This window comes from Thalassophryne amazonica, chromosome 7 (assembly GCF_902500255.1).
Source record: "Thalassophryne amazonica chromosome 7, fThaAma1.1, whole genome shotgun sequence".
NCBI lineage: Eukaryota > Metazoa > Chordata > Actinopteri > Batrachoidiformes > Batrachoididae > Thalassophryne > Thalassophryne amazonica.
In genome coordinates this window covers 89,306,731-89,329,798 of record NC_047109.1, presented here as the reverse complement: position 1 = coordinate 89,329,798, position 23,068 = coordinate 89,306,731, and the positions used below count along the sequence as shown (strand labels likewise).

Below are 23,068 nucleotides of genomic sequence, written 5' to 3'. Positions count from 1 at the left end.
CCTTAAGCAGGCACCTCGTACTCCTCACCACGTCGTCTCTGTGACTCAGAACCTGCGCCACATGTGAACCAACTTGTGAGGGGTTTGACATACACTTTCCCTTTTATATGATCGGAGAGGAACAGCACTTCTGGAAGTGACTGAACACTCCAGCAGCCTCCAACCAGGCCGCTCTGCAGCTGGCCAGCACCCACATGATGTGCATGCACATTAGCAACCTGGATGCATCCTGTTCAGCCACAGACAAGCTGCACAGAGCGGATTTAGTTTGTTTGTTTATTTATTTATATATTTATTTTTCAGAGGAAAGAAGTGGAAATTAAGTTTAATGCTCCTGGTCATCGCCACACCACCGTGCATACGCGCTGGACTGGACACATGAGCTGCACAGACCAGCTTCATTGTGTTTACCTATATTTATTTATTTTCTGAGGACAGAAGTGGATTTAAGTTTAATGCTTCTGCTCAGTGCACACTCCACATGCACGTCGTATCCAACCACGAGCAACCTCCACAAACCGGACTTATTGTTTATTTATTTATTATTCTGAGGAAAGAAGAGGATTGAATTATAGTGCTCCTGTCAGTGCACACTTGCTTTTCACATGTGCATGCCGTGCTGGATGGATGATGTCAGCACTCTGGCTTCATTTTTTTTTTATCGGAGCATTTCCAAAGGATCACGGTGCCCGTGTGTCCTGTCCTGCATAGCCCAGCTGTGCATGCACAGGATGCGCTGCACGCATCGTGCCTGGGTAGACATACAATCATTGCTGTCATCTACCCACAAACCAAATTTTCTCTTTTTATTTATTTTTCTGAGGACCGTAGTCCAGTGCTGCCGGGCAGCGGCAGGGACAGCGGCCTTCATCTGTGTGGTGAATGTGGATGAAGCATGTCTGTGAGGGCATCAGTGGAAGTTCAGTGGACATCATTCTGTAAGTCCACGAGTGCTTGTTCACGCTTTTCTTATTATTTATTAATTTATTTAATTATTATTTCAGTGCTTTTTCAGCCTGAAGTCGGGGGACTTTTTACAGCCTCTTTCATATAATAACAATGTCATAGTCCACAGCCATCCTGAGCACTGTGTGCGCAAATGTGTGGTTATTTCAGCTGCGCCAGTGGCGCTCAACATCCATGAGAGTGTCGTGTGGTATTCATGTGGAAATCCTTGCACCTGCAAATACCACGCCAATGTAACTCGACTTTCGCGTGTGTGCTGTGCGCCATGTTAGTGGTTCTTGCGTGGCATGTGTATGGACTGCTCAAGATTTGTGTCAGTAATTTTGGCCACCACTCTGAACAGCATTCAGCAGACAGTCAGCCATCATGCATACACATGCACGCACATCAGAAGCACCAATTCAGTGAGATTCCACAGGAGGAAATTATCACCTTTTCATCTGTTTTCGCGCGATGTTGCGTGTCTGCCTCCTCTCCACCAATCGTGCATCAGTGAGATACTACCCTTAGGATGTGACCCTGTGAGTCAAGACAGGAAACCCCTGGAAGACAGTACTTCTGGAGGAAAGCCTCAAATAATATTCCACCTGTGACAGAGGCTATTCTGAGGCGGGAAACCACAACCACATGGAACAGCACTTCAGATTGTCACGCAGTAAGGGTGGTTTTATTTTTTACCTCCAACAAGGACATAACAATTTTGATTTAGTACAGCTCAAATTGATTTAAAGTGATTTTCATAAATTGAATTGTACAGTAACCTTGATTGTATAGTAACCTTGATCAAAAGTGACTTTCTGTTTAAGAGACTTGGCTCTGGTGCTGCTGGTAATGAAAGTAATGGTGTATCCTACATTAGTTATACTGCAAAATATGAGGAGCTGTGCAGTCTTGGAGGAAGTGCTTTCATATTTCTGCAACTTGCATTCTTGTGTCGACAAATAAAGAAACCACAAAAGTTCATAAGGGACTGCCAGAGTGAACACTGCACTTTAAGAAAGAGGGGACTTTTTAATGACAGGTAAACTCAGGTGAAGCAAGTCTCTCTTACTGGCAGCGATTGCTGCTTCTCCAATGGGATGAAATTCCATCCCGCTCCTCGACAAAGAGCCTTGACGGGGTGTCAGTCAGGCTTAATGATGGGCCTCCCATCCAATATTCACAAGGTTCTCAAGCAGTAAATTTACACAAGAGAGCCTCAATACAGCAGCAGCCTAACACTGAGCCATCTCAATATCCAAGGAGCTCGTCGCATGTCTGGTTTACAGTAACAAAGCCCTGGCACAGGTTTAAAGATGCTCACGGGAATAAAGAGCGAATGAGGTCAGTGGACAACAGCAGGATAGAAGAAGAAAAGTGTGCATGACCTGTGTGTGCATACAGTACACACTGCAATGGCCACATCACGTTGGACACGGGCGTCATAGTGTGTGTACATTTACATCAGGCAGTGTTTCAGCTGTGTTTGTGGTGTGTCACTGCTCAGTCTGTTCCCATCCTTTGTCTTTTAAAAATTTTATTTTACTCCACATTCTCTATCTACTCTGACAATTTTAAATGTGAGCACTGGGTTTGGGCATGTCTTGTGTGTGTATGTGTGTATTTACATGTGGTATTTTTTTTTTAACTCAGCAGATACAGCCGTGCACCAGACTTTTCAATATATAAACTTAAAAATACAAGTAGTTATATAAGCACATGTAGACTCACCATCTTTGAGATATTTTTATAATCCTGACTCAGAACTCTGTGTGGGTTGAGGAGCGGTTGGAAACCATTCATAGAAAGTCCAGCAAAAGGTGTTAATTATTTAATGTTGTCTGTATGATGTTGAAATGCCTGTCTGCTAATTATTTGTCTGTCTATTAGCTGTGTGGTGCTTACAGGGCACATGAAAAATAGGTGTTGCGTCTATTCTCTAGAGGAGCGTGGGCCACGAAAAGCAATAGACACATCTGGGACATGTCACTCATGCTGCCTGTCTGCAAGGTTTAATCTGTTTACATGGACACCTAAATGAAAATCAACATGCAATGCAGGCGTAAAGCGAGCGTGATGCTTGCTGCGTGGTTCAGACCTTATACTGACTCTGCTGTTCGTGCATGTGCTCCCATTTCAAATCATGTTAATTCAACTATGTCATAAAGTTAAATCAAGTTGATAAACTCTAATAGAATTCATTTATACTACGATAACGTTAATTTGACACAATAACGGAGTTGATTTAATACTTTTTGAAAAGAAACCACATGCACTGACTGAAGAGTCAATTTAACTCTGGAAAATTTACTGTGTGGTGAAGAAGGAAGCTCATTCTGACTATGTAACTATGTTTACAAATTAAGAAAACTAAATGCACTTAGTGCACACCTGTGCTAGGACGCTACAGTGCTTGTCCTTAAGTGTGCATGACAGCCAGCAGCAGTGCTCTTTCACCATAGTACAACAAACATAGAAAGCAATGGCAGTGGTGGTGGTGGTGGGGTTGGGGGGGGGGGGGGGGGGATTGGAGAAATAATCTATATGAATCATCATCCTGGATCTTGAGCTGCCTCAAAACTAAATAAATTTTTCATCGATGTAAGACTTTCAACTCCACCAAATTACACTGCAATTTGTCAATGTTTTTTAAAATATCCTGCTAACAAACAGACAAACGGGCCCCTAAATACATCTCTGGCAGAAGATATGTACACCCAAGTGTGTCAAAGGGGGCCATCACCACATAACACCCAATGTGTCAGGCGCACAGGGGTCGATGACGCCTGCAAAGGAACATGCTGTGAACTATTTGACTACTATGTGCAGGAGATAAAACAAAGCATGACCCTGTAGGACTTTTCTAACACATCTGTATATGCTGTTACTTAAAGTTTGTAGCATGAGTGCAATGATATCAGCAAATCTGAGCTCCAGTAACATACTTGCCATTCCCATACAGTAAAAATAGCTATTTTAGAAATGAAATTCTAAACCGATATAAGTCACGCCAGAAACCTCAACAATGACCTCATCATGTCCTCTGGGATCCTCTTTGGCACACTCTGTTGTGGGACAATACTGCACAACATGAATCCCTAACCTCACATGCTACTCCACATGTAACAAAGCACAAACATTACATCAGAGAGTACACAGGGACAACAGTCGGCACAAACACAATGGGACCAGGCCCATGAGTTTGCACTTGAAGTGCAGATACGCTTCCATCACTCCGCTTGTCTTGTAATAAATGGTCAACAGTTTATAACTGAACTTCCTCAGTTATATATACCGTATTTTCCGGACTATAAGTCGCACCGGAGTATAAGTCGCACCAGCCACTTTATCCATTATAAAGAAAAATAAACCATAAATAAGGTCCACTGGACTATAAGTCCCATGGACATACAGGTATGTTAACATGAAAAGTTCAGATGATAATATTGTGACGGCTACCGTTTTCGGATGCATATTTCACCAGTCGCAACTTGTAATCTGCAGAGTATGATTTTCTTTTTGGTGGCATTTTTTTCGGGCCTTCTCCGTTGTCTTGTTATGTTATCAGTAACGTTAAAATTTTTATTTTTCTATGGTAGTCAGAAGTCGCAGGAACAGTCACACAAGCCTCGAGTGCCCTCTCGTGAGCTGCAGTTTACCTACGGATATGTTTGTATTTTGCGGACCACATTGCGAGCCGAACCATGCAGCGCCTACCTGCGCAGCTCATGACCTCCCAGCGGTGTCGATCCAGCTCCTTCCAAGTGGAGACGCTAATCCTCCGCCGTCGCTCAGTGCTCCCATGCAGCTCTCAGCGTCAACTCTGCTCACACTGATATCCAAGGGTTGAAGCTGTCTTGTTAGCCGTCCCGGAATAAACACCATGTTCGTCTGCTTCAAACGCTTTTCACAATCATCGACGCCAGCTCCTTCCAAGTGCACACGCTAATCCTCCGCCGTCGCTCACCCAATGCTCCCACGCAGCTCTCAGCGTCAACTTAAACACTCTGCTCACATTGATATCCAAGGGTTGAAGCTGTTCTGTTCGCCAAGCCGGAATAACAGCAAGCACCGTGTTCGTCAGCTTCACACGCTGTGGGTGAGGTGAGGAATACGCATCCAAAGTTCTGTTCTCTGATTGGTTATCGCGACCAGCGTGAACTATAGGATGGCCGTCATACTACAGTGCCCATGATGCATTGCATTTCCTTTTCCGGTGGCCATTTTAAAACATAGATCGACTCTGTCACGTAAAATTGTTTTGTTACAGTAAATTAATTGAGATCCTACCGGTATATTTTTCATTTATAAGTCGCACCGGAGTATAGGTCGCACCCCCGGCCAAAACATGTAAAAAAGTGCGACTTATAGTCCGGAAAATACGGTATATATATATAAATGTTCGTCTCACCCTATCTGTCTGTTGGTGGATGGAGCCTGAGTGATGACGGAGCTGGACTGCGGCGATGGCAGGGCCTGCTGGATCACGATGCTGGTGTCATGGTTTGACATCCGTGAATGGGACTGCTGGTGTTGGCCTTGGCCTGCTTGGCTGTGCAGTGAGATGGTCTGCAGTGAGGAAAAGGAGAGAAGAGCAAGCATAGACAGTTCAGAAGGCAGTTATGGTCGTACGGTCTTACACCGCTCCACACGGCCTTAATGGGTGATGAGGATCAGTATGACCTCCAATAAGGTGCCGTATCAAAGAGGTCCAACTGAAGACGCTGCATTTAAGGTCTGTTATACATACAAGGGAAGGTAGCCTTAGTGGATACCAGGCATGCAATGAGCAAAAAGGCTTCACAAGTAACTACTCATGTCCACCTGTCTGTATTTTATGTAATGGTCACTGTGGATTTTAAAAATGCCAACATGACCAAAAATAGAAGGTTCATTTGTCCTCACCTGTATCTATCAGAACACAAAATTTCAAAGATGAATATGCAGCAATTTTTACAATTATGGATATTTTGCAGATATATTCCAATAATGCCTTCTCTGCTAATCACAGAGAATATGTGCCAAGATCATCTCTGGGTTTATTTTTTCCTTCCACTTTTAAGGGCTGCAACAGTATGTGTTTGTTTCTATTCTGTGGGTTAATTCATTTCTATACCTGCTTACTCCAATCAAGGGTCATGGGGGTGCTGGAGCCTATCCAAGTAGTCATACGACATGAGGCAGGGTACACCCTGGATAAGATGCCAATCTATCACAGGGTCACACACAATCTTCAGCCACAGACTGCTCCTTCCCAAGTGCAGGACCAACAGACTGAAAAACTCCTTTGTCCCTCAGGCCATCAGACTGTACAACTCCTCACTCCAGGGGAGGAGGAGTAACAGGAAGACAGAGGACGGGAGGAGAGAAACAGTAGTAGCCAATGAACCAGTGCTGATCAGTATGTCTGGTATTTATATTTGTGCATTTATATTTTCAAACTGTTTTTTTTTTACTTTCACGTTTGATACTCTGTGTGCTTCTTACCCTCTGTTCTGCTATACAGTGCTGTTGGAATGTCAATTTCCCTGAGGGAGGCTTCCAAGGGATCAATGAAGTTCTATCTAATCTAATCCAAACCAACACACCTACAGTACAAATTAGAGTCACCAATTCACCTAAATTGCATGTGAGAAGAGATCCCATGACCTTCTTGCTGTGAGGTAACAGTGCTAACCACTAACCACCCTGTGCTGCCCTGTTCTATAGGTTTTACATTGCAATTGCAAGCAACAGTGGTCTCCAGTGTCCATAAGGCCCTCCAACTAGCAACAAGACTTCATAAGCCAATTGATAGACTGACTGTATTTATGTTATTTTGCATCTTAAAAGATGCCAACATGGACCAAAACAGGATGTTCACTGGTACTCACTTGTCTCTATCAGAACCCAAAATTTCATAGCTGTATATGCAGTAGTTTTTATGGAGTTATAAATGTTGCGGCTCCATTGACTCACTGACTCCATTAATCCTATGCATGCCCTGCTAAAGGCACGAACTATGATGCCACCAAACATACTGTATTCATGCAGACTTGCATATGTGGGTTGCAGCTCTACTTTGATATGCAGAGGAAAATATAAGCATCTTCATTTCTGTTGATTTTGCCGAAGTTGTAAGAGTGTTATTATGGTATTACTACTGGCAGTCACAATTTCACAAGGAATACACAAAACTACTTCCAAATTTCCAATAAATAAGAATCACCTCATGCAAAAACTATATTGTTAATGCCAGGAAAAGAGAAGACTGAAAAATTATCCAACAACTCGCACCATTTTTCATCTGAGAGAGGCCAGTAAGATGAGTGACCACAAACTACATTACTGGAACTTTCTGGAATTGGTCGGAAAGTTAAAATCATCCAACAAACAAACAAATAAGCAAGAATAAAAAAGATTTCACACTGTGAAAGATGGTTCCATTTGATCAGGACAGAAGCTATTGGCTTTTTGAATGGGACTGTCATTTGGGGCAGCTTTCACAACGTTTGGCCCAAAATAATGTCAGTGAATATAAACTGAAGAAATGTAGCTCGAAAACACCCATAAAACTTAACACGGTTTTGAGAAGCTTCAGATGTCCATATTGTGATTTAATCAGAAAGCCAGTTTGTTTGTATGTTTTTAACTGTTCTATTTACATGTGCTCCACCATTACATCTCAAAAATATGATAGAGTGGTCATTCATTCATTAATTCATTTTGTACCACTTTTCCAGGTCCGGGTCACGGAGGCAGTAGACCAAGCAGCTCATCCCACACTTCCCTATCCTCTGCCAAGTCCTCATCATGAATTAGCATGCTACAATTTACAGCCAGTTCTTGCCTGGCTAGCATTCCATTTATCCCATTTCTAGTTTAATTAAGTGTATTAGGGTTGGCTCAACTACTGTAAATCATTAGTCAACTGGTCATAATTCATCAACTAGTCAAAAACCAAAAATGGCAATACATTTTTGCTTGATCTCTGTTCTTGGTGGGGGGGGGGGGGTCTCTTCAAGGGTAATCTACCATTTTTGATAGCTGTGCATGAAAATTTGAATTACTCAGATAGGCAATTAGAAAAAATTAGTCGACTAGTGTGGTACTAGCTAGTCATAGCTGACTATTCCAACTAGGGGTGGAGTGATGCATATCATAACAATCACATCTTGGGGCCTGAATCAGATTGGATTTTTTTTTAAGTGAATATCCTGAAATCATTCTACAAACTTCACTCACATGTCTTGTCATAACTCAAGCAAGTTGATGCAATTGACATAAATCAAAAGTGAAGTATCAAGGAGCAAAAATGAGGCATAATTTTACCTCAAATCACACTGACTATAAATTTATATGAGGAAAAGAAGTGTTTTGTAATACAACTACATCAATCTTTCATGTATGTGTCTGCATATACTGTAAATGTATATTTTCTTTATAATGCAAACTGGACACTATTTTCCTGACGCTTTAGGTTTTTGCTTTTTGTGATCTGAAAGAGTCTTGCACTGGCTTGCTTCCTGCTGACTTAGCAGCGCCTCCCATTACAAACCACACAGGCTGAAGAGACCAGACGTGACTGACCTGAGTGTAGACGAGTTCCAGAGCCAAACAGCCCAGATGACAGCTTAGCTACAGCATCTACCGCACCTCTCAGCAGACATTAGATAAGCAGTCTGAAAGAACCGTTGTTTGAGGAAGAGGTGCCTCAGGGCAGATCCATAATGCAGAAATGATCACCGCTTTGGTAAATGTCAAGACTTCGCAACTTTGGCTACATGCTTGAATGTCTGGCCAGCTCTTTTACTGCTGTTAAAAATGTTGTCTCGGGGAGTGTGTCTTTACCTCTAGAGGGAAATAGCAGTCTGTCACTAAGAGATAGCCGGAGAACTGTTTGAAGTTACAGGTGGAGAACCTGATCTCCTCTCTCTTCACCTGTGGTGGGTAACAAATCTCCACCTGCTAACGCTGTCTGTCACTGTCAACAAGACTAATGGGAACAGAAGATTGTGGTATTTGAGACCCAACACGGGTTGGATATTTAAGAGATGGCTACACACAGCAATCAGAGGGGTACCCATACCTGTGGTCATGTGCTTGTAGACTTTGAACAGTTTGTTTTGAATGTTGAAACATATGCAAATCTTAGAAAACTGAGCATATAACAGTTCCTAACCATCCAACCTAGTTGCTGTGTGTGGCGATGACTTTAGGAGGTCCACATATGTTTTATGTGCATTGATCTCTACCTGTTTGCTGTCTTCTTCTTCCTGGGCCTTGCAGAATTCCTGTTCAATAGAACAGTCCAGCTCACTGAACAGTCCAACTTCCTCACAGTTCTTCAGGAAACGTGTTGGTGTGGGTGTCTGGTCTGCAAATCCAGAAAGACACAGATGTGCCATTTATAAAATAAGTACTGGTGTTTTTCAGGCTGTGCACACACCAAGATTGTGCAAAAACTAATTAATTAATAAAATAAAATAAAATACAGCAGCACACCCACAATAACATATCAATACCCTGTAAATACTAGATATTAAACACATTTTTACAGTTAAATTCTTGTCAGGGTCATTTAAACAAAAACTCTTCAATTATTACCTTGAGCAAGAAAAATCAAGAATGCTCCTCCAGCCTGGGAGCCAAATTAAATTTCTACCAGAGTGTGTAAGATGTGTTTTTTGTAATATATGCTCAATCGATCGGCAAAAAGTTGGAGACAGGGGCCTCCTTTTGATTCAACCTTTATTAGCACACAAACAAAACACAGACTGCTTTTGGTTAGCTGTGGTAGGCTCATACTTTTTAACATCTAAACAGAGTGATGCTGACATCTCATTTCACATTTTTAAGCTGTTCAGGATGGATGACCAGATGTGTCAATTAGCTAGCCTGTTACAGCTACAGTGGGCTATCGCCAAAAGCACGGTGATGCATCAATGTGATGCGTCATGTCTGACATGCTGGACTTGCACTTGTCACTAAACAGTGTACGTGCACGTCTGTGAGGAAGTGAAGAGGTGAAGTGTGTTTTTTAACGTCAATGTGACACGTGCCTTCGGTGATAGCCGCTAAATCAGTGGCTGCAGCTAGCAAGCTAATTCACTTGCTGAGTTAGCGGCATACCTTTCTCCCTGAGAAAAACTACTCTTGTAACTCTTCTGTAGCTCCTTCTGCAGCTGACATCAATCGCAAATTTTGACCATGCACAGTCATAGAAATCAGCTGCAAAGCAGCTACAACGCAAATAGCTGTTTTACGGTGACGCATTAAAACTCAATTTGTGACCGTATAACCAGCGTGAATGTCCACAAATCATCAGCCGCAACAGGGTTATTCCCTAAGCATCATTAGCATTAGTTCACATACAGACCCTGCACTGACTGTAGCCTTTAAATATAAAATTCACTCATCAAAGTCACTTTTTCAGTTGATCTTGTGTCTATGAAAGTTAACCACCATCTAATCACTTCATCATCAACATCATCATCTGCTCTTTTAAGACCAAAATGAAAGTCAGTAAGCAATGCAAACTTTCAGACGAATGAATAAGGAACCCATAAATATTACAGCTTTTACTTATTTTTTATTTCACATATTGTTTGTGAATAAAAATACTGCAATTGTAGTTAATTGACTTTGGCTTTATTATGTTTCAAGATGAAAACAATTTGAAATGTGGACTCATCAGACCACAGCACACTTCTCCACTCTGCGTCTGTCCATTTCAAATTAACTTAGGCCCAGAGAAGGCGGCGGCATTTCTGGATGTTGTTGATGTATGGCTTTCGCTTTGCATGGTAGAGTTTTAACTTGCACTTGTAGATGTAGTGACGAACTGTGTTAACTGACAATGGTTTTCTGAAGTGTTCCTGAGTCCACTCGGTAAAATCCTTCACACAGTGATGTCGGTTTTTAATGCAGTGCCACCTGAGGGATCAAAGGTCACGGGCATTCAATGTTGGTTTTCGGCCTTGCCGCTTACATGTAGAAAGTTCTCCAGATTCTCTGAATCGTCTGGTTATATTATGGACTGTAGATGAAGGAATCCCTAAATTCCTTGCAATTGAACACTGAGAAACATTGTTCTTAAACTTTTGGACTATTTTTTCACGCAGATGTTCACAAAGTGATGATCCTCGCCCCATCTTTGCTTGTGAATGGCTGAGCCTCTTGGGGATGCTCCTTTTATACCCAATCATTACACTCACAATTAGTGTCCTCAGTTCCCAAACGCTTACTGAATGTTTTTAGAAGGAAAGGTGATGTAACACAGTGGTAAACATACCACTGTCCCAGCTTTTTTGAAACGCGTTGCAGGCATCCATTTCAAAATGAGCAAATATTTGCACAAAAACAATCAAGTTTATCAGTTTGAACATTAAATATCTTGTCTTTGTGGTGTATTCAATTGAATATATTTTGAAGAGGATTTGCAAATCATTGTATTCTGTTTTTATTTACATTTCACACAACGTCCAAACTTCATTGGAATTGGGTTGTAGTTTATGTTTTATTAGCTGTGAACAAAGAAGTCCTCATTCTACACAGATTATAAACAAAGCAGAGTGTGGAAAATAAATACATAAAAACCTATTTTCTCTTCTGAGGAAATCCTTTGTTTCTAAGAAGACACCAAATATACAATTTATTCACATCTGTATGTTGTTTCAGGAACAAATATACACTTCAGGTAGGATAAGTATTCAAGTTGACTTGAGTAGTTTTAGGGAGAGATACGGTCCTCGACAGCCCTATTATGGCTGATGAAGTACAGATCCCATATACAGAATGGGGGTCTCATTTGTTAGGCTCAGGCAAGCTGTAGAATTCAACTTGACTTTAAGGGGGTTGCGTGCAGATCAGGTTTCAGAAAGTTGAAGGTGATTTTAGGATCAGGCTTATTTCAAAGCCTGAAAGCATACTTCACAGTCTGTTTATCTATTCGTGCAAGCCTAAAGATTTACTCAAACTTTCATCATGACCTGTGTGCCCTAAACACATTTATGTCCAAAATACTTTTTTCTCTTTGGGAGACCAAGAATATTAATGAAGTTCTTTTCAATAAAAAAACTGAGTAAAGACAATTTTGACTTAAGAAAATGAGACAGTATAGATGGCAGTTGGAGCAAATAGGTAATCATATTGAGGTGCTGAAAGATAAAGAACAGACAATCTTAGGGACTGGTTTGGCATATGTTACCATGTGCGGCTGAGTTAAAACAGCAATGTGACTTACACTATAACTGCTGTCCTTTCTGGCTTCAGTGCAAGGTACTAGGAAAGAAATGTTCAGAACTGTAACTCAGGCAACAGAGGATAAAGACACCGGCCTAGAAAATCCGATCCTGCTGTCTACTGTGTAAATAATAAAGAAGACACAATCTCAGAGCACTTTACACTCTCATCCAGCACTGCAGGCTTCTAGATATGAAGGCATAGACTAATCAGTCACTCGGGAGGAGCTCGGAGTCGAGCCGCTGCTCCTCCACGTCGAAAGGAGTCAGTTGAGGTGGCTCGGGCATCTTTTCCAGATGCCCCCCGGACGCCTCGCTGGAGAGGTGTTCCGGGCACGTCCCACTGGGAGGAGGCCCCATGGAAGACTCAGGACACGCTGGAGGGACTACATCTCTCGGCTGGCTTGGGAACGCCTTGGGGTTCCCCCGGAGGAGCTGGAGGAGGTGTGTGTGGATCGGGAGGTCTGGGCGGCTTTGCTTGAGCTGCTGCCCCCGCGACCCGACTCCGGATAAAGTGGAAGAAAATGGATGGATGGACTAATCAGTTGACTTATACACTGTAAGAAATTAAATGCCATATTATTCCAAATACAAGGGGCGATTAAGAAGTTTTGAACCTGATCCAGCAGAAGCAGGGTGTGGTTCTCCATAATCTACATTCTGAGACGCCAGAATTTCTCATGAAATTGTGAAGTTTTGACTCACTGAGTGCAATGTTGGGAAATCAATCACCCTCTTATGTCAACTGGTCCCTCATAATGGTTGTTTAAATGGGAAACAGAATATACAATTACGCATAATGCCCATTACCTGTAAGAAGTTGCTAAAATTAGTTAGTAGAGAATCATAATGCCCACTACACATAAGAAGTTATTATAACTAGTTAGCTGAGAAACATAATGTCCACTACATGTAAGAAGTTATTATAACTAGTTAGCTGAGAAACATAATGCCCACAACATGTAAGAATTTGTTACAATTAGTTAGTTGAGACACATAATGCCCAGTGCATATAACAAGTTGTTAGAATTAGTTGAGAAACATAATATACTAATATACTACAACATATTTCAACATATTACAACATATTTCCCATGTTACAATTATAATTGGTTAGTTAACAAGTTGTTACAATTAGTTAATTGAGAAACATAATGGCCACTATATGTAAGAAGTTGATATAATTAGCTAGTTAAGGAACATAATGCCTACTACATGTAACAAGTTGTTACAATTAGTTAATTGAGAAACATAATGCCCACTACATGGGCATACTAACTGGAGGTTTCGTCCTGTTAAAAGGGAGTTTTTCCTTCCCACTGTCGCCAAGTGCTTGCTCACAGGGGGTCGTTTTGACCGTTGGGGTTTTTCTGTAATCATTGTATGGCTTTTGCCTTACAATATAAAGCGCCTTGGGGCAACTGTTTGTTGTGATTTGGCGCTATATAAATAAAACTGATTTGATTTGATTTTGATTTACATGTACCAAGTTGTTACAATTAGTTAATAGAGAAATATAATGCCCACTACATGTAAGAAGTTGTAACAATTGGTTGAGAAACATAATGCCCACTAAATGTAAGAAGTTGCTATAATTAGTTAGTAGATAAGCATAATGTGCACTACATGTGAGAAGTTTATAACTAGTTAGTAGAGAAACATAATGCCCACTACATTTAAGAAGTTGCTAAAATTATTTAGTAGAGAAACATAATGCCCACTACATGTAAGAAGTTGTAACAATTGGTTGAGAAACATAATGCCCACTAAATGTAAGAAGTTGCTATAATTAGTTAGTAGATAAGCATAATGTCCACTACATGTGAGAAGTTTATAACTAGTTAGTAGAGAAACATAATGCACACTACATATAAGAAGTTGTTATAATTAGTTAGCTGAGAAACATAATGCCCACTACATTTAAGAAGTTGCTAAAATTATTTAGTAGAGAAACATAATGCCCACTACATGTAAGAAGTTGATATAACTAGTTAGCTGAGAAACATAATGCCCACTACATGTAAGAAGTTAATATAACTAGTTAGCTGAGAAACATAATGCCCACTACATGTCACAAGTTGATATAATTAGTTAGTTAAGAAACATAATTCCCACTACATGCAATAAGTTGTTTCAATTAGTTAGTTGAGAAACATAATGCCCACTACATATAACAAGTTGTTACAATAGTTAGTTGAGAAACATGCCCACTGCATGTAACAAGTTGTTACAATTAGTTGAGAAACATGATGTCCACTACATGTAAGAAGTTGTTATAATTTGTCAGTTGAGAAACATAATGCCCACTACATGTACGAAGTTGTTATAACTAGTTAGTACAGATACATAATGCCCACTACATGTAAGAAGTTGTTATAATTTGTCAGTTGAGAAACATAATGTCCACTACATGTAAGAAGATGCTATAATTTGTCAGTTGAGAAACATAATGCCCACTACATGTAAGAAGTTGTTATAACTAGTTAGTACAGATACATAATGCCCACTACCTGTAAGAAGTTGTTATAATTAGTTGAGAAACATGATGTCCACTACATGTAAGAAGTTGTTATAATGTCAGTTGAGAAACATAATGTCCACTACATGTAAGAAATTGTTACAATTAGTTGAGAAACATAATGTCCACTACATGTAAGAAGTTGCTATAATTTGTCAGTTGAGAAACATAATGCCCACTACATGTAAGAAGTTGTTATAACTAGTTAGTACAGATACATAATGCCCACTACTTGTAAGAAGTTGTTACAATTAGTTAGTTGAGAAACATAATGCCCACTACATGTAAGAAGTTATTATAACTAGTTAGCTGAGAAACATAATGCCCACTACATGTAACAAGTTGTTATAACTAGTTAGTACAGATACATAATGCCCACTACCTGTAAGAAGTTGTTACAATTAGTTGAGAAAAATAATGGCCACTACATGTAAGAAGTTATTATAACTAGTTAGCTGAGAAACATAATGCCCACTACATGTAACAAGTTGTTATAACTAGTTAGTACAGATACATAATGCCCACTACCTGTAAGAAGTTGTTACAATTAGTTGAGAAAAATAATACCCACTACATGTAAGAAGTTATTATAACTAGTTAGCTGAAAAACATAATGGCCACTACATGTAACAAGCTGTTATAACTAGTTAGCTGAGAAACATAATTCCCACTACATGAAGGAAGTTGATATAATTAGTTAGTTAACAAACATAATTCCCACTACATGTAACAAGTTGTTTCAATTAGTTAGTTGAGAAACATAATGCTCACTACATATAACAAGTTGTTACAAGCGAGAAACATAATGCCCACTGCATGTAACAAGCTGTTACAATTAGTTGAGAAAAATAATGCCCACTGCATGTAAGAAGATGAAATAATTAGTTAGTTGAGAACCATAATGCCCACTACATACAAGAAGTTGTTACAATTAGTTAGTTGAGAAACATAATGCCCACTGCATGTAAGAAGATGAAATAATTAGTTAGTTGAGAGTCATAATGCCCACTACATATAAGAAGTTGTTTCAATTAGTTAGTTGAGAAACATAATGCCCACTGCATGTAACAAGCTGTTACAATTAGTTGAGAAAAATAATGCCCACTACATACAAGAAATTGTTACAATTAGTTAGTTGAGAAACATAATGCCCACTGCATGTAACAAGCTGTTACAATTAGTTGAGAAAAATAATGCCCACTGCATGTAACAAGCTGTTACAATTAGTTGAGAAAAATAATGCCCACTACATACAAGAAGTTGTTACAATTAGTTAGTTGAGAAACATAATGCCCACTGCAAACTCCCTTCTGTCTGATCATTTCTTAATAACATTTACATTTACTCTGATGGACTACCCAGCAGTGGGGAATAAGTTTCATTACACTAGAAGTCTTTCAGAAAGCGCTGTAACTAGGTTTAAGGATATGATTCCTTCTTTATGTTCTCTAATGCCATATACCAACACAGTGCAGAGTAGCTACCTAAACTCTGTAAGTGAGCTAGAGTATCTCGTCAGTAGTTTTACATCCTCATTGAAGACTACTTTGGATGCTGTAGCTCCTCTAAAAAAGAGAGCTTTAAATCAGAAGTGCCTGACTCCGTGGTATAACTCACAAACTCGTAGCTTAAAGCAGATAACCCGTAAGTTGGAGAGGAAATGGCGTCTCACTAATTTAGAAGATCTTCACTTAGCCTGGAAAAAGAGTCTGTTGCTCTATAAAAAAGCCCTCCGTAAAGCTAGGACATCTTTCTACTCATCACTAATTGAAGAAAATAACAACCCCAGGTTTCTTTTCAGCACTGTAGCCAGGCTGACAAAGAGTCAGAGCTCTATTGAGCTGAGTATTCCATTAACTTTAACTAGTAATGACTTCATGACTTTCTTTGCTAACAAAATTTTAACTATTAGAGAAAAAATTACTCATAACCATCCCAAAGACGTATCGTTATCTTTGGCTGCTTTCAGTGATGCCGGTATTTGGTTAGACTCTTTCTCTCCGATTGTTCTGTCTGAGTTATTTTCATTAGTTACTTCATCCAAACCATCAACATGTTTATTAGACCCCATTCCTACCAGGCTGCTCAAGGAAGCCCTACCATTATTTAATGCTTCGATCTTAAATGTGATCAATCTATCTTTGTTAGTTGGCTATGTACCACAGGCTTTTAAGGTGGCAGTAATTAAACCATTACTTAAAAAGCCATCACTTGACCCAGCTATCTTAGCTAATTATAGGCCAATCTCCAACCTTCCTTTTCTCTCAAAAATTCTTGAAAGGGTAGTTGTAAAACAGCTAACTGATCATCTGCAGAGGAATGGTCTATTTGAAGAGTTTCAGTCAGGTTTTAGAATTCATCATAGTACAGAAACAGCATTAGTGAAGGTTACAAATGATCTTCTTATGGCCTCGGACAGTGGACTCATCTCTGTGCTTGTTCTGTTAGACCTCAGTGCTGCTTTTGATACTGTTGACCATAAAATTTTATTACAGAGATTAGAGCATGCCATAGGTATTAAAGGCACTGCGCTGCGGTGGTTTGAATCATATTTGTCTAATAGATTACAATTTGTTCATGTAAATGGGGAATCTTCTTCACAGACTAAAGTTAATTATGGAGTTCCACAAGGTTCTGTGCTAGGACCAATTTTATTCACTTTATACATGCTTCCCTTAGGCAGTATTATTAGACGGTATTGCTTAAATTTTCATTGTTACGCAGATGATACCCAGCTTTATCTATCCATGAAGCCAGAGGACACACACCAATTAGCTAAACTGCAGGATTGTCTTACAGACATAAAGACATGGATGACCTCTAATTTCCTGCTTTTAAACTCAGATAAAACTGAAGTTATTGTACTTGGCCCCACAAATCTTAGAAACATGGTGTCTAACCAGATCCTTACTCTGGATGGCATTACCCTGACCTCTAGTAATACTGTGAGAAATCTTGGAGTCATTTTTGATCAGGATATGTCATTCAAAGCGCATATTAAACAAATATGTAGGACTGCTTTTTTGCATTTACGCAATATCTCTAAAATCAGAAAGGTCTTGTCTCAGAGTGATGCTGAAAAACTAATTCATGCATTTATTTCCTCTAGGCTGGACTATTGTAATTCATTATTATCAGGTTGTCCTAAAGGTTCCCTAAAAAGCCTTCAGTTAATTGAAAATGCTGCAGCTAGAGTACTGACGGGGACTAGAAGGAGAGAGCATATCTCACCCATATTGGCCTCTCTTCATTGGCTTCCTGTTAATTCTAGAATAGAATTTAAAATTATTCTTCTTACTTATAAGGTTTTGAATAATCAGGTCCCATCTTATCTTAGGGACCTCGTAGTACCATATCACCCCAATAGAGCGCTTCGCTCTCAGACTGCAGGCTTACTTGTAGTTCCTAGGGTTTGTAAGAGTAGAATGGGAGGCAGAGCCTTCAGCTTTCAGGCTCCTCTCCTGTGGAACCAGCTCCCAATTCAGATCAGGGAGACAGACACCCTCTCTACTTTTAAGATTAGGCTTAAAACTTTCCTTTTTGCTAAAGCTTATAGTTAGGGCTGGATCAGGTGACCCTGAACCATCCCTTAGTTATGCTGCTATAGACGTAGACTGCTGGGGGGTTCCCATGATGCACTGTTTCTTTCTCTTTTTGCTCTGTATGCACCACTCTGCATTTAATCATTAGTGATCGATCTCTGCTCCCCTCCACAGCATGTCTTTTTCCTGGTTCTCTCCCTCAGCCCCAACCAGTCCCAGCAGAAGACTGCCCCTCCCTGAGCCTGGTTCTGCTGGAGGTTTCTTCCTGTTAAAAGGGAGTTTTTCCTTCCCACTGTAGCCAAGTGCTTGCTCACAGGGGGTCGTTTTGACCGTTGGGGTTTTACATAATTATTGTATGGCCTTGCCTTACAATATAAAGCGCCTTGGGGCAACTGTTTGTTGTGATTTGGCGCTATATAAAAAAATTGATTGATTGATTGCATGTAACAAGCTGTTACAATTAGTTGAGAAAAATAATGCCCACTGCATGTAAGAAGATGAAATAATTAGTTAGTTGAGAGTCATAATGCCCACTACATATAAGAAGTTGTTACAATTAGTTAGTTGAGAAACATAATGCCCACTGCATGTAACATCTTGTTCTAATTAGTTAAGGAACATAATGCACTACAGTTAGTTATTTAGTGAAGCTCCTTTCACACCAGTAGAGTTGCATTGTGCATTGTATCTATTACACAGAAATGACTGTGTATGTTGTGTGCCGGAGGCGGGGGGCCTTTGGCCCACCTCTTCTTCTTCTGTGGTTTTGAAGCTTCACTGTCAGCAAAGTTCAGAAAAATCCAACAGGATGAATAAAATCTATCAATGCACACAGTAAAATCACCAGTGTTAAATTAACACTGCCAGTGTGCATAGGGTCCTACTCTGGTCAGAGTGGAAGTTAGTTCTTTAAGAAGGATAATACCAACTACATGTAACAAGTTGTTAGATTTAGTTAGTTTACAAACATGATGTCTACATAGTGTAACAAATTGTTATAATGAGTTAATTAGTTGAGGATCATGAAGCCCATTAAATGTAACAAAATGTTACAACTAATCTTATATTGTTTCCCATGTTAAAACATCAAGTCATGTAGAAATGGTTGACCTAATTACCTCAGAGCATTTATCATTTATATAGTTCAGAATTTTGTTTTGTTTTGTTGTTGTTGTCTAGTAGAATCATAGCAACATTAAACTCAACAGTAAACTGTGGTGATCTGTTTCTCACTTCCTGCTTAGTGCTGCTGAGGTTAATGACACTTCTTATAATGAAAATCAAACCCTGCAAATCAACAAAGCAGAGAAATGCTCGACTTTGGCAATATTTTCATCTTAACATGTTGATTCTTTCAGCCACACATCAATGTCTTTTCATCCCCCTGCAGTGTGCAATGGCTGTTTGAACTGAATGAAGTTGAACTGTAGGGTCAAACGCTTTACTGTAAACAACTGGTACAGACACGCTATAAGGTCTTCTGATGACAGACACATGCGTCTATGTGTGAGTCACTGAGGCACACACCTGCAAATAAACTCCATGCTCCTTTTGAGAGCATGAATGTGTATTGATGTAGCCAGAACTCACCTGATAACATGTTGTCGCTCTTTATCGAGGAAAACTTCAAGGTCATCTCATGCTTGTGTCGATGTATCATCAGATGGTCCTCCGTGGGGAATCGCTTTTTTAATGTGGGATTGTAAGAAAGATGCAGACAAAACATGTAAGTATTTTATGACCTTTAAAAAAACACCCTTAAAATTACTTGTTGAAGCTTTAATAAACATAGTTCAGTCCCACATATATCACAACGCTTTTCTCCACCTGCCCGCAGCTCCTGTAAGAGCACATTTCAAGAAATGTTGCTACACTGTGCCCTCCTATCTCATAGAATTCATGAAACCCTATATATTCTTCTATGCTTTCCTTTAAATCATGGATTACTGTGTATATCAACTGTGAAAAAGAAGTCAGCAGGCTACAGGGGTGGTATGTCATGATCTGTCCCGTGTCTGGGTTTTCATGCAAACTCCATACTGAAAGGTCCAGGGTGGAGTGGAGACATTTATTGCAGGTCATTTATTGTGCAATTAATAGTGAGTGGTATTGACAGCAGCATGTAAATGAGGATTTTGCGTGTGCTGTGAGCACAAAATGAAATTCAATCAGCCACGTGCGGGAATGCCCCTTGTGCTTCATTACACACGAATACTGCCACATAACTGAGCATGTTCACGTGCAGGCACTTTAACAAAAACAAACTCCTATTTCAGACATTTTATTATTTTTCCATCCATTATATTTAATCAAATGGGTTAATAATTATGCAGTGATGGTGGAATGCTAACAAACTGTGCAGAAAGTACACACAGACAGCTGTGCATTCCACCACTGCATGTGTGCATTTATTTGTGTGACACAGTATTTGTGTCACACACACCATGACAAATCAAACCAAAATGTATTTTGTGCTCAACACAAAATAGCACAGGACTACGGGCCACCTGTTATGCAAGGAGACATTTATTCTTATAGAAATACAGCGAGCATGAAGTGTACTGGTAAATCTTTACATTTGCTGATGTTTACAATTACGTTTTTTGTTTGTTTTTTTTCTGTGTGTGAGGACGCCGTAGCCTCTGTGCTGCTGGAACTACAGACTTTCAAATGCAATAAATTAACATTAAGGTTTCAAATGCACAAAATACAGATGCCACTAAATTTCCTTTTGACCTTGATAACTTGGGTTGTGTGTACAAACCTCACATATTTGCATGTTCTCTCCAACAGGTTTGTGCACTCAGGTGGACAAACTCCAACTTGCATATTCGTGAAGGCAAATACATTAAAGTGGCAATACATACTACTTTGAGCATATGAAAGACACTGTTCTCAGTGCGCAATGTTGTTTCAGTTTCTTTGATTCTGTTTCTTCCTTCTGTGGATGCCCTGATGTACACCTTGGGGCACTTCATTGTCCTTTTCATAATATGTACACACACACAAACACACACACACACACACACACACACACACACACACACACACACACACACACACACACACACACACACACACACACACACACACACACAAAATGGTGCATGTATTCACATGCTTCGTGTAGTTTTCATGTTCACAGTCTCACCTGAGAACAGCCAGGAGCGCTGCACACGTATGGCCTTTCCTGGTCTGAGTTCATCACTCTGGCCAACTTCTCATAAAACTAGAAAAAGACAACAAAGAATTTCAGGAAGTGAAGTGAAAGACTTCAGTGTGCTGGAAGCAAATCAATTCTTCTCATTGCAAACAAAACAAAACCTGCTGCTGTCAATGAAATACATCTGCAGTTACTCTGACAAATATATCATTCATACTCAGTATCAAACTACAATTTACTAAAATGAAATCAAAATCTGAATTTTGCTACTGTTTTTGTATTCAAACAATAGACTATTCAAAGTTAATCTAATGCCACTTGGCTAAAACATAGGATTTGTGGGCAACAACGTTTATAACTTGGTAACTGAACTGTTTGTTTTATGAGTCTTTCTTTTTTAATCTCACTTTGATTTTTGTTAAAAGAGGACACGACTTGTAACGCGGCGTCACATTTCACTGCGCGCCACGACGAATCAGTTTTCTGTCATGTGTGCACAATTAAACTCGGCTCCAAATGTCGTTCCACAGTTCCTGCGGAAGCTCCTCAGGACACTCCTGCAGGTGTTCCACCTGCTGTTGGAACTGATGAGCGGGAGAACGAGTCTGAGCCAGAAGAACCAGAGGAGTGAGAGGAGACTCACGTGCAGCCCGACATCTCTGCACCTCCTCCAGTCCGGCGGAGGAAGAAGCGTGCGCACAATTAAACCCTGCTGCACAACATTCAGTTTGATTGCTGACACCAAGTTGGCTAAAAGTCTCATTTCAGTACTCTTCTGCGCGCTCCTGCAGGTGTTCCACCTGCTGCATGTGCCTGATGTTTGGGAAAATGCACGAGACGAGAGCCGCATGAAGCCACACATCTGGCTCTGTCCTCCTCCTCCTCTCTGCGCCACTCCATGGCACAGAGCCCAAATATGCATGCAGTCACAAAGTTCTTCTGAAAAACTGGAGCGATCTGAATTCGGTTGGATGAATATGGGTGTGTGTGTGGAGACAATTCACCTTGTTCACAACGTGACAGAACTTAACGATGCACTGTTACGCACAATAGCATAGCGCGTAACAACGCGGAACACTATTCTAGACCGTGCGTAATGGTTCCTGATAATTCTCCGGCAACATGTGCCATTAATCGTAACACGTGATAATAGGTTGCAGCAGTTCCTGAGGACACCTGACGCCTCTGCCCCGAATAATCACATTCGTGATCAGCGGCCAAGAATGTATAATTCATGGCATTCGTGACTTGTCGTCGTTATGTGTAAACGCAGCATAATAGAGTAACGAGAACATGACCAAACTTTAACTCTTCCAATGATTTTTCATGCATGCACTGTGGCAAATATCTCATTGCATTATGAGTAACAGCAAAACACAGAACAACACACACAAATTTTAAGATCGAGAACAGGCAGCCATCGGTGGTAGCTTTACCTTTGACTGCCCTAGACGATGGAATAACCTGACGGATGAACTCAAATGATGTCCAAATAGCAATCAGTTTAAAATCAATATAAAGACATGATGTTTTCAAGAAATGTATCTGCTGAAGAAGGTTGAGTTTTGTGTTGCCAAATTGTAAATGTAAATTTGTTTGGTAGCATTGGGATTGTGTCCTTTAAGCTGAAGAGATTAAAGTGGTTGAAAATGGGAGTGGGAATAGTTGGGTCCTCACC

At 40.2% G+C, this 23,068-nt stretch overlaps 1 protein-coding gene across 1 annotated transcript in view; it reads right to left on the bottom strand.

The window, feature by feature from the left end:
- Positions 1–23,068, bottom strand: part of creb5b (cAMP responsive element binding protein 5b) — a 156,845-nt gene that overhangs the window by 117,683 nt on the left and 16,094 nt on the right. Inside the window, exons 2-5 of the mRNA XM_034175006.1 lie at positions 21,379–21,456; positions 19,818–19,911; positions 9,180–9,301; positions 5,357–5,514 (exon numbers count right to left, since the gene is read on the bottom strand). Coding sequence (XP_034030897.1) covers positions 5,357–5,514; positions 9,180–9,301; positions 19,818–19,911; positions 21,379–21,456 — 452 coding nt within the window. The remainder of the gene's footprint in view (positions 1–5,356; positions 5,515–9,179; positions 9,302–19,817; positions 19,912–21,378; positions 21,457–23,068) is intronic.